Source organism: Psittacula echo (genome assembly GCF_963264785.1).
Source record: "Psittacula echo genome assembly, chromosome: 4".
In the NCBI taxonomy this organism is placed as follows: Eukaryota; Metazoa; Chordata; class Aves; order Psittaciformes; family Psittacidae; genus Psittacula; species Psittacula echo.
Window position 1 is genome coordinate 81,566,901 of NC_137738.1, and position 13,498 is coordinate 81,580,398.

Here is a 13,498-nt window from a genome sequence, read left to right on the forward strand (position 1 = left end):
TCTGTTAAAGCTTAAAATTTGGGTTTGATATAATTTCCTTGTTCCACACTACCTGGCAGAAACATTCAGTTCTGGTTTTTGTGAACAGGTAGTTGGTATATTGGCAATGGCTTTCAGGGCTCTGGTTGGTTCACTTGTTCTGTCTTTTTTCAGTCTGGCTTTTGTTAAAAACATGGTTCAGCTGCAAAATGAGTTGCTGAGTGGGTGCTTACTAAAGAAAGGAGAGTCTGTAACTCCCATCGTAGGCTGGAAATTGACTTGCAAATATCAGAAAACCTGTAACATACTGACAAGATGAATAAATAATTCAGTGATAAAAGATAGATGAAAATAGTACAAAATATTACTGTTACATATGCCATCCCACAGCGACACAGGCCTTCTCATTGCATATTGTCATCTATGCTGTGACTGCAAGATGACATAGGTAAAGGGCATTTCTCTTGCCTGCCTGGACTCAGCCTCGCTAATGACAGTGATCCAATTTTAGTGTCTTGAAGCGATTCTTGGCGAGATATTTACTCTTAATCTTACAAATATTTTATGTAATACTATAAGCAACAGTCCTCTGGACACACATTCCATGCTGATATGCCAATCGCTTTAGGACAATGACTTCTTTCTAGTTTGTCAAACACACTGCAAACCCATCCTGCATCTGCTAAGCAAACAAGCAAACTTCTGTTTCTAATGCAGAAATACATATTATAGGTCATGTCATCTCTTCCTCTTTAAGTAGTTAGTGGTAGTACAGAACCTAAATGGCATTAATATGTCTTAAATGCAGTTTTTAAATGATCTGAAGACTTACACACATTGTGCTAAGTAACTGCCAAAATGAAATTATCTTGCAGGACTGAAGAAGAGAGAAAGGAAAGATGCAGTATCAGAGAATTTCATGTTGACTGGCATGGCTTTCATCTAACTGGATTATCTTTAATTCAAAAGATACAATTATCTGTGGTTTATACCTATAGCTATGCTGTCATATGCAAAGTCGCATTGGGCTCCTGTTTCTCAATGCTAGGAACAAAAATATAATGAGCAAGTTTCAGGGCATATATGCTGCCTATGTTCACCTTCCTGCTATGACAGATAGTTGCCATGACCATATCAATGTAGTAGTATTTCAGTAACTGTATGTTCATAGCAGCACCCATCAATTCAACCTGTAATAGGCTCTCAAATTCTGATTCACATTCTTGTAATGACTCAGCCCATTGAAAATTTCAAGAGCATATTCAACCATTGAGATTGAATGTACAGCAAGTTACTGCCTTTCAAATAAACTTTTTTTCCCTCGTTATTCTTGTTTATTCTTAAGTTCGTGCTATCCACTGTACAGTTTGTGTTTACGGCTCCTTTTTCTGCAGTGTGGGTTCCTAGTACAGGGCATTTAGGAATCATTTATTTCTAATCTGATACACAGCAATGTAACATGGACAACAGTTCAGCACATATCACTTATGTGGCTGTGGTGGGTTGACCCTGGCTGGACACCAGGAGTCCACCAAAGCCACTTTATCACTGCCCTCCTCAGCTGAACAAGGGAGAGAAAATAGAATGAAAGGCTCATGGGTTGAGATAAGGACAGGGAGAGATCACTCAACAATTATCGTCATGGGCAAAACAGGCTTAACTTGGGGAAATTAATTTATTACAATCAAATCAGAGTAGGATAATGAGAAATAAAACCAAACCTTAAAAACACTTTCCCCCAACCCTCCCTTCTTCCCAGGCTTCTCTTTACTCCTGGTTTTTCTCTGCCTGTTCCCCCTCTCCCAGCAGTGCAGGAATGAGGGTTGTGGTCAGTTCATCACATGTTGTTTCTGCCACTCCTTCCTGCTCGCACTCCTCCCCACTAACTTTTCTAACCCAAGTCTTTCCCATGGGGTTCCTGCTCCAGTGTGTGTCCCCCACGGGATCGCAGGTCCTGCCAGCAAACCTGCTCCAGTGCTGACTTCCCACAGGGTCACAGCCTCCTTTGAGCATCCCCCTGCTCTGGTATGGGGTCCTCCCTGGGCTGCAGGTGGAGATCTGCTCCACCATGGACCTCCATGCGCTGCATGGGACAGCCTGCCTCACCATGGGCTGCACCATGGGCTACAGGGGAATTTCTTCTCTGGCACTTGGAGCACCTCCTGCCCATCCCTCTGCATTGACCTTGGTGTCTGCAGAGCTGTTTCACATATTCTCATTCCTCTCTCCTGGCTGCAATTGCTATTGCCAGGGGGGCTTTACCCCTTCTTAAACATGTTTTCTCAGACACAGTACCACCATCACTGAAGGGCTCAACCTTCACCAGAGCAGGTCCATCTTGGAGCTGACTGGCATTGGCTCTATTGGACATGGGGGAAGCTTCTTGCAGCTTCCCACCGAAGCTACCCCTGTACCCCTTCTGCTACCAAAATCTTGTCACACAAACCCAGTTCATTGGATTGTGGTATAATCATTTCAGTGCAGAGACATGCTGCAAAATGATTTAGGAATAAAGCAAAGAATGTTTTATCCAGTTGAATCTCCAGGCATTATTTACATCAGCAGCCTATATTTGCCTGAGCTACAGTTCATCTTGGTTACCCTTATGTGACCTCCAGATACCAAGACCTTGCATGTACATCTGTTTCCAAAGATCAGTTCTTCACAGTGCTGTTAGAAAAGTAATGCTTTCAGACTAATACACTTATGAAGACAGCAGTACATAGTTCTTTCTGGTTCTTTGATGGACCCTACCTAGGGGACTATTCTCTCCAAGCTGCTTTTGGATTCAGCAAAAAGTCATGGCCTGTGTTTCAGTAACAGGAAATTAGTATTAATATTAGAAGGGAGTGAAGTATGGTAACACAGGGCTAGGGTGCTTGGTAGCTTTTAAAACCACATTAGACAATTTTCAGTAAAGATTCATATAAAATTATTTTGTGTGCTTACACTTACATGTAAGGACCTAGGTGACATTTTAAGTCCCTTCTAGCTCTATTTTCTGTTACCTTTTCCCTTTTTTTGTTCGTGCATGACTAGGTTTACTTCAGGATAACAACACAGCATAATCTAATTGGACTAAGGAAACTGTTTTGTTACAAATAAAAAGACAGTAATCCCATTGTCAAACTCCATTTTGATTCGTGGGATCTTTATGACTGATAGAAATCCTTTTATGAACAATTAAAGTAAATCTGATATTTCAAGGACTAAAAAAGTAAATGTATTCTTATTGGAATAGGATACTGACTTTCATACTTTTTATGCTGTGTTAAATTATAGTAAATAATTCTAGTCCATTCCTTCAGGATGATCTCATAATAAAGATATCAGATCATTATTTTTCATGTGTAGCATTTTCATCTACATACACAAATGAACACAAACTGAAGACTATAATACATCTCATAGTACAATAAATGCAGCACTGGATGAACTTTCTGGCCTGGAGTGTCTCCTTACTTGTGCTGAAAAGGGGGAAATTTCATTAGGGAAAAAAAAACAACATAGATAGAAAATTTTCAAGAGACTGAGGAGTTTCAAGTATTGATGTAGCCTTGTTACAGCAGTTCCAGAGTGCATACAACAATAGTGCAACTTACAGTACAAAATCTGTTTTGTAAGTCTTCTCACTGACATCTGAAGTCATGAGAAGAGTAAATAAGCCTTCCAAGATTATGCAAGAATGAACTGTTATAAAACCTGATACTGTGAATCTAGGGGATAGAAAGCAGCAGCATTCTGATTGCTCATAGCTTTTACTGATATGATACTTGTTTAGAAGCCACCCAGTTTAGAGCCAGCCTTTGTCCTTGTAAGTAATGTAACAGCATTAATTCATTAGCATCACTGTAAAGTCTAGAAATCCAAGTAGCTGATCAGCACTTTACTACACTGCCGTTGTACAACTGAAAAGCTTATCCATTGTTCAAAGATCTTGGAGTCAAAATTCCTGAAAAGCTTCTACCTGTATAACAGAAATTACTCTTATATTCCATCATGTGCAGAACCTTTTTTGATAATTTTTTTGAAGAATAACTTCATTTGAAGACTTCTAGAAAATATAATTAGAACAGTTAATTGAGAAAACCACTGCCGATAGCAGATGACTGCTGTACAGCAGGTAAGTTCTCCATGTTTCTGGATTCAAGTCTTCAAATGACAGCTGTTAGTTTCCTTACCTGCTAATAAACATTTGAGAAGAGGGAAGAAGCCTGGCAGACTTCTGGTAAGTCTGCCAGTGTCTCTAGTGTGTTTGTATTTACCACTTGTAGTGTAGTTCAGTATTCCCTGAGGTGTCCAGATATCTACCCTCACTCCAGTTGAATCCCCAGCTATAATGCTGTGGGGGGATTTCCAAGGAAAAGATATCATAAATGGTCAGTAATAATAAGTTAATTGTCTATTGAGTTGAATACCAAGGAACGAGGTATTCAATATTTCTGAACAGTCTTAAAGACAAAGACATATTCTCTTGCTTGATGTCTTGCTCAGGAGCTTTAGGACACAGCATTTCTCAGATTCACATGTTCTGGTGCATTCAGAAGGAAAACACTGAGAGAGGTCAGTGATCTTGAATGTGGAATAAGTGGAATAAATTATTAAAGCAGTGATCAGATACCTTTATTTAATCAGTCAGTCCCACTGGTTTTGACTACTTGCTTTGTAGTTCCTTCAGACTAGTTGTGGAGAGGATTGTCCATAGTTCAATGAAGTTCTATTATGTCCATAGTTCTGTTTCGTCCTTAGTTTCAAATCATGGCTAGACAGGACTATGAATTTATTTAGTAGATTTTCACATGGTTAAATCTTTTGGTGATACGATCAGAGATTTACTCATTTCTCTCACTGTCAAAATATTACTATATAGTAAAATATATAGACATATAAATATAATCCAAGCTGCAACAGGTATAGTGGTTGCACTGGTTCCTAGTAAAAGGGATACTCATTTTTATTTTCCTTACGATGCATTCTCTCACTTTTTAACCAGTATGCATTGTATTTATACTTTGTCATATTTCATTTTGGCTTTGTGCTTATATCCACCTGTTCATAAATAAAGATTTTCTTGTATTTTATTTCCAACCTGTTGAAATCAATCAAGCCAGGAAGCCTAGAATATGACATTTTATGTATCTTCACAGCAATCCACTTATCACATTCATCATCAGAAACTGTTTTCAAATGCCACTTCTCATTTATTTGATTCAATGAGCAAAATGGAATCAAATGTCATTACTTTGAAGTAGAGAAAAGTTTTCCTGTAAAACTGGATAGGATTCCTAAGATTCTGCATCATTCTCTTTGCAAATACTGTGCCTGCAGACATTTTGTATTATATTCTGAAATACTGAGTCATAGTTCTGTGTTTATGAGAAAAGTACAGTGGCATGGAGAATATTTTAACAGAAATGCCGGTGTGTTTGTGGTTTTTGCAAATAAATGGCAGATTGGTCTCTATTTAAGATTTTGCAAAAAGTTCAGAACCCAAAGCCATCTTGCAACTGTGATGTCTCTCCACTCCTTTGCTTGTATAACTCTACAGGCTTCATTTTTTTTTTAAATTTTAATTCAGATTTGTAGTAGCATTAAATCAAACATAGAAAAATGCTTGAGGCAGATGAGGTCTAGTTTAACTTCGGGCATGTTGTAAGCTACTGAATAAATCCAGGGAGTATTGTAATGGAGACATTCTTGTCAAAAATACTGGATACACTCAAACTTGAGCTTTCAGAAAAAGGGAAATGTTATTCACTAAACTGTTAACCGTATTATTCCATTAGTTCTAAAGATTTGTTCAGTAAGGAACTATATTTACAAATTAAGTCTGAATCCTACAAGAAGTTCCTTTATTCAAAAGACTTCTAATCTTTCCTATGGATATAATCCTCTGTTAAATAGAGATGTTCCAGTGTAAGTTTCAGATTCCTTGGAGGGTTATTTCTTCATTCACACATTTCCACTATGAAATATTATGAAATATTATTTTATAAAAATTGCACATATTGCAATACATGTGAATGCAAATCTGGCTCACCTATCTTCCAAGAAGTGTAATGCTTCGTGTAAATAGCTTTTGTTTCATGCCCAACTATGTGTTAAATCCTGCTGGCTCCTTCCCTTGTGTAGGAGGGAGAAGCATAACAAATGCAGTCTTACATAAAACAAATGCAGTAGAATTAGACAGGATCATGTTAGCGTAGTATTTGATTGTATCAACTGTTGATGTTGAAAGTTGTAAACTCCAGGGATTACTCGACAGAAATTATATACAGAAAGAGAAAAATAAGGGGAGATAGGAGACCAAGACCTTAAATGACACATTTAAGGAGGTGTAAAAGAATGACATTTGTCTACTAATACTAAATCCCACCTCTAAGGATCCTTGTGAATTATCCTGCATGTTAGTTCAGCTCAAGAATCTGTTACCTGAAGCTAAACCAGACAGGAATATATCTATAAGGAGTACTATAGTTTCGTTTATCTGTATTTGTCTGAAGTACAGATGCTGACTGCAAGCAAACAAAGGCCATGAATCCCTCTTCAAAGAGCACCAATCCTAAAATATAATATTGGTTCACTCTCATGTTGTTGAGTGTTGTTGACTGCCACTCTCATGTTGTTGGAGCAAGTCCAGAGGAGGGCCACGAGGATGATCAGGGGACTGGAGCACCTCCCGTATGAAGACAGGCTGAGAAAGTTGGGGCTGTTTAGCCTGGAGAAGAGTAGGCTGCGTGGAGACCTCATAGCAGTCTTCCAGTATCTGAAGGGGGGTATAGGGATGGTGGAGAGGGACTCTTCGTCAGGGACTGTAGTGATAGGACAAGGGGGAATGGGTTCAAACTTAAATAGGGGAAGTTCAGGTTAGATATAAGGAAGAAGTTCTTTACTGTGAGGGCGATGAGGCACTGGAATGGGTTGCCCAAAGAAGTGGTGAATGCACCATCCCTGGCAGTGTTCAAGGCCAGGCTGGACAGAGACTTGGGCAACGTGGTCTAGGGTGAGGTGTCCTTGCCCATGGCAGGGGGGTTGGAACTAGAAAATCTTAAGGTCCTTTGCAACCCTAACTATTCTATGAACACAGAGAGGGAAGACTCAATAGTTTTACTTCTTCAAAGGCTAGATTGGAAGTTTTTCAACTGTTTATGACTCTGAACCACGGAACTTCACTGGCAAGAGCTGAATCTCTAGTTTGGACCAATTGAGTATTTCACAAAAGAAGACTGACTGGCTTCTTGTAATAGCTGAGTTACAACTCCAAGGTTGACCAAAAGCCTCTTTTCTAAATTGACTAGCTCTTCCCAAACATTTCCTAATAAAATATCTTGTCATATTCTGGAATATACTCTCACAGCTAAAAAGTACAACTATTAAGAAAGAAAAAATAAGGTACAATAATGTCCTTAACAGAAAAAAAAAAAAAAAAAAATTAAAAAAAAATCAGTTAGATGTAGGTCAACAGGTCTAAATAAAAGGCTTCCAGTTTCTTAGGATCTTTCTTTTCTTAGGATCTTTTCATAGACTACAGAACACTTCAGCTATATGGATTCACATGTTAGTAGTATTTAAAGCAGATGAACCCTTTCTTGTACATTTCAGCTTTGGCTTTAGTGGGCCCATTGTATGTCTGTAACCACATTTTGTGCTCCACAGTTAAGAGAATAAAAAGTTAGATGCTTCTCTCAGCAAGTAAAAGCAAAGACAAAAAGAGAAAAAGGAAGAGCAAACCCCCTCAAAAAGAAACCATGATGGAACAAGAAGTACTCAAATTCTTCAGTTCTTGCAAAATTCTGCTGCCTTATGTCACAGAAGTTGTAAGAGCAGCCAGGGAACCAGATGGAAATGTTGCTAACCCAGGGTTTCTTGCCAGCAGCTTCCTGCAGGTGCAGAAAGAGATTGAGCAAAGGCTAATGCAGTCTGTTCATTAGTGTTGTGATTTCCTGTGCCTAAAGCCATTGATCTCTGAGTGGTGAACATCACCCTTCATGGAGGTGACTTGTTGACCAAAGAGTCACAGTTTTATGGCTTCAATCTTAAGTCTTTTGTTTGCAGCTCTCTGCTTAAACTCCCTTAAAGCACCATTCTCTACAACCTTTTGGATAGTAAGCTGTGTGGTTTCCCATGGTGTTGACACAGTCAAACTGGGCTTCCTTTTTGCTTAGCTGATGTCAGTTTGGAAAAGCCCTAGTTAATGAGAGGTTGAAAGCCTATGTCGGCTTTTAAGGTTGCTGTTTAGATGCAGAGTCTCTGTATTTGAGTCTTTCTCATATAATAGGAACACCAGATAATTCAGGTTGGAAGGCACCTCAGGGGGCCCTAATCTCTCAAATAAGGAACATTTTTCCTGTTCTTTTTTTTTTTAACTGTCTTTATCTGCATGAAGACATCACAAGTTTATGGACATTTTGATCCCAAATCATTAAAACGAACAGGTTCAAAAGTGCTAACCAAAACCAAAAGTTAAACATAATTAGGTTATGATTATGAAGATTAACAGTATATTTATTATTAATTTTCATGCCCACATAATAAGAATGAGGACAAAATCATAGATCTTTGTTGCAAAAAAAATCATATACGTAGAGAAAATTTACATCAGGCTTCTCAGACTGCAAGCCATTTCAAATATAGAAATAATTAATTCTGAGATTCACAGTCACATGTACATTATTAATTCTTCCATGACAGGTACATTTAGAAGGTTACTAAGTAAGTCATGGCACATCAAGACCTTTATGTTTCAGAAGTCTGGTGTTATGGTGCAGTGCTTTGAAAACTTGGAAGTAAAAGCTGCGAAGTTGTTAATGAGTTAATCTTACCTGCTTTATAAAATGTATTGCATCCTGCTTTCAGGTGGGTGTGTGTACTCCAGTAAATTACACTTCTTGTTGCTTGAACCTAATGACTGCTAATGACAGATAATGGTGTCTTGTTTCCAATTAGCACTATCAAGAGAGACTGAGGTTTCTAGAGCTCATGATCACTGTATTTTCCAGGAACAGCCTGAGAACTTTAAAATTATATAAACAAGTTTTATTTATGCTGGATGCATTTGCTGATTGTTTCCTTTCACAGTTGGGCATAATGTGAACAAGCTACATCTCTGTAATTCAGTAATTTAAAAAAAGACCTTATGTATGTGAAGCCATATTCTATAACCTGTTTTTATTAAACATCATTCATTGTTCACTTTGCTAAAAAATACAATAAAATGGTTACAAATAAAATTAATGTGATAAATTACGGTGAATATTCAGAAAGGTTTAAAAAAACACACTAATGGATAAGCAGTCTGACTCACAAAATGTGAGTTTAAATCAGGTATTTCATACTAAGAAACACATTTTCTTCACTTAGGTGTTGTTCCGAACAGTTTCTAGTATGAGTTGGCAAGAGACTAAATACCATTTTGTCTGAAATCTATGAAAAATGTGTATTGTTCAGGGAAATAAAGTTGCAGCTCTTGGATCACTATCATGTATTATGCAATGAATTATGTGTTTTGAGAAATATGTTAAGTATTCTGCTCACAGACATCAACTATGCAGTGTATAGCAAATCATTTCCTTTCTACACTTGCAATACAGCTTGTTTCTTATAACTGTTTGTGTATTTGGAACCTCATATTCTGTTGATAATGTATTTCAGTTTGGAATGTTCACTGTTCAAGATTTTTATCTTACATCCTTATTGTTTGTATAATTGTGTGTTTTTCTCTAATAAAAAATGTGCAACAACAATCATGTAGAAATGAATTTTGACCTGCTCTTGCAAGTCTTGAGTTTTGCTGATGTTTCTTGATGTTTTGCTGGTAATAGCTCACGGCCATGCTCTGTGATGACTGAAGGTAGGACAGCTGTTGATAACTTGCTGGCCTTTGGGTTGGGTGCCAGATGCACTCCTTTTAAAGCTGACCTTTGGATGCAGCTACTTTGTTTTGTAAAATATATCAGGAAGAAATATTAGCATCTTATCTGCTGACAGATGAGAGTTCTGGGGTTCCTTCTCCTGTAACTCCACTCACTAGTCCAACACCTCCTCTACCCACCAGAGAAGGCAGTATGCCAAAATGCTGCTGCTTGAGTTGTATTACACAAGGGTTTTCATAGCGCTGTCTGCCAGATATGGCTGGTATCTCATCTGTCTGCTCTGAACAAGCAGTTTCCTTATCGTAAACCACAAGCTTTGTAGATATGACTAGATACATGGTTTAACCCTGGTGCTGCTAGCACTTTAGTTCACCTTACATAATCCTGTAATTTTTATTTAACTGGCTACTAGAATCATTGCAAAATTGTACAGAAAGCTTAGTATGATCAACAAATAAAAGATGCGTTCTTCCTGTTTGTTTCTTGCAGTACCTCCATAGGAGGATGAATTTATTTAATATATACATAACCACATGCACATATACACATATACTTAATTTTCAAGCAACTGGATGGTTCCCATTACCATGGAAGGCAATTCTCTGCAGTGATTATTTCCTATAGAGCTGAGCTGGTATTGGGAAAAATCTTTAGAAGTTTTAACTTCATTTTCATTCATGTCACTTGTATGTCCACTTTCTGCAACTGCTTCAGCAAATTAATTTCATCTGCCTGAGATACTGACATCAGTGTACTATCCACTCATATAAATTACTTCTGGCTAAATTACTAAATTAATGCACAGTGATTACAGTTGCATTTTCAGTTAAAAAAAAAAAAAAAAAACAACCACAAATACTTGTAGCTGAAAACGGACTATGAGAGCTGCGCCTAGCCAGTCAGGGGATAACGTGTCCTGAATCAAAACAGCTTGAATGTCAGTTGCCAGATATGTGCAATCAGTGCTTTCAAGTGAGATAAGCATATGAATTATTCTCAGAAATTATTCTGAGAATAGTTGTGGATAGCTTCTAAGTTCGAGAAAGTAAAAATCTGATTACAGGCAGTTTGTGAGCAAAGAAGTCAAAATTAGTTTAAGAAAATAATTGTTACAGATTGGTTGTTTATTGCATTTGTGAAATGTTTTTACTTGCAATCCACTGTCAACTAAGCTTCTCTTTCAAGTGTAAACTAATATTTTGTAAATGACAATCCAATATGGAAAATTGCCTGAGCAATACTGCTATAAATAATGCAATATTGAGCTGATTGCCTGCTTCTGTTCATTTTGCAAGAGTTTTACCTCACACAGTGTCCAAGCAAAAAGAAGCAAAAGTGACAACAAAAAATTGACAACAGGGAAAGTGTTATATTTCCTGTTTGGTCCACTGCAGACAAAAGAAATAGAGTAGAGTTCATGAAGGTTTTAAGTTTTTCTCAGCAGAGACTGATTCTTGTTATGTCTACCTGGTATCTGGTAACAGTAGTAGTCAGATCTTGAATCTGGTACCAGGTACCAAAACCGCAATGCAAACTGTAAATAACAGTCAAGCAAAAATGTGAATAATTACATTTCTGTTTCATTAGTTCTTAGAGGTCAAATTTTCGGGATGTCCACTCCAGGTAGTAGCTGGGATTGCTGATTATCAGGATGCAACTATGACCTGAAATCTTTTGATAACATGTTAATATGACCATACATAATTTTTGTTAATTGATTCGGGGAAATCTCCAGGAACTCACCAACAAAGTTTAAGTTGATAAGCAGATATTCTTTATTGCGGCGCCAGGAATAAAAAGCAGTGAAAAAGTGGGTTGGACATAATTAAGTCTGATTTTCAACTCCTTGTCCCTCACTACTTTCAATATCCATTTTATTGATTATGCATTTTATTCATTACTATATAAAACATTCAATGGGTGTCGAGTGACTGCATAAGGAAGAAGGCTGTGGAGAATCAGGTTTCTCTCTACAAGCAGTGGAAATACAGCTTCTTCAGAAGCAAAGCTGAAAACCTGTTGGTGTTTCCAGTAAAGATAAGGTTCCAAATAATACAATACAGTCAGCTTTGGGGGAAACAAACTACGCTGAGTTTGATCCTGCATAAATGTTTGGAATTGCGGGTAGATGAGATTAACACCTCTTTGGCAGTTTAGCAATAGTGAATATTAAAGTGGGTGGGTTTTTTTCAGACCTAATTTTTTCAAATCAAATTTCTGTCAGTGTTTGTGACATCTTCTAGGTTTAATTCTGTAGGGCCAAATATGTTTTATGCTCGATAAGAAATGTGATGTGCTCTACAATAGCTGTTATTGTCACTGATACATTTTCTTCGTGTTTTTTAAATTCTCATTAACCTGAAACTAGCTGCTCTATGCTATCATGTAAAAGTGTTAAAACACATTTCATTTCTGTGCTCTGTTTTTGTTTTGAGTTGGTTACCTATAATAATAGTGACTTGTCTATCTGAATCTGTTACAGTGTGCCTGAATATTATGATTATGGTCACGGAACAAGTGAAGAGGCTTATGACTGCTACGGTAAGGTCTATTCTATCTTCAGGAAAAGTGTGAAATCAAAAGAAAAAAATCTGTCACTACAACTCAGAAATTACTTCCTCATACTTGTCCTTCTTTCTTTGCTTTTACAAAGACCAAGCAAAATGGATTTGTGTATCTTTAGGGTGAGTGAGTTTTGACTTACTGAAGTAGGACCGAAAAAGTGGACAGATCATAGAATTATAGAATGGTTTTGGTTGTAAAGGACCTTAAGATCATCTAGTTCTAACCCTCCTGCCACAGGGAGGGTCACCTTGCACTAGACCGTGTCACCCAAGGCTCTGTCCAACCTGGCCTTGAACACTGCCATGGATGGAGCATTCACCACTTCTTTGGGCAACCCATTCCAGTGCCTCACCACCCTCACAGTAAAGAACTTGTTCCTTATATCTAACCTGAACTTCCCCTGTTTAAGTTTGAACTCACTGCCCCTTGTCCTATCACTACAGCCCATGATGAAGAGTCAATCAAGAGCCATGTTGGCTGGCACCAACCACCTTGTTGGTTTTCATGTGCTTTAGCATGGTTTCCAGGAGATTCTGCCCCATGATCCTGCCAGGCACAGAGGTGAGACTGACTGGTCTGTAGTTGCCTGGGTCTTCCATTTTCCCCTTCTTGAAAATGGGGGTTATATTTCCCTTTTTCCAGTCATGAGGAACTTCACCTGAGTGCCATGATTTTTCAAATATGATGGACAGTGGCTTAGCAACTTCATTTGCCAGCTCCTTCAGGACCTGCAGATGGATTTCATCAGGTCCCGTGGACTTGTGGGCATTCAGGTTCCTAAGATGATCTCGAGCCAGATCCTCTCCTACAGTGGACTTAACTTAAGGTCTTCATTCTCACAGTCCAATCAATTTCAGTCAAAATTACAAAGCAAATTAATCACAGTCACAGATCAGTTTAACAGCAACACTGAAGTTTCTGATTAGTACCTGAATATATTTCAGTGTTAATTTTCAGTCTGCTTGATGTGCCAACAATACTATGCATCTGCTACTGTCATATGCATCACTTCAGCCAGCAAGTTTGAAATACAAATTTAATCAAAGTGGAAGGAAAAGGTGCTGTACTACCATGGGAACCTC

General features: G+C 37.9%; 1 protein-coding gene across 1 annotated transcript in view; it reads left to right on the forward strand.

The window, feature by feature from the left end:
- Positions 1-13,498, forward strand: part of KHDRBS2 (KH RNA binding domain containing, signal transduction associated 2) — a gene marked incomplete at both ends in the record, with an annotated part of 351,174 nt that overhangs the window by 321,950 nt on the left and 15,726 nt on the right. Inside the window, one exon of the mRNA XM_080615761.1 lies at positions 12,334-12,392. Within this exon, the coding sequence (XP_080471887.1) occupies positions 12,334-12,392 (59 nt within the window). The remainder of the gene's footprint in view (positions 1-12,333; positions 12,393-13,498) is intronic.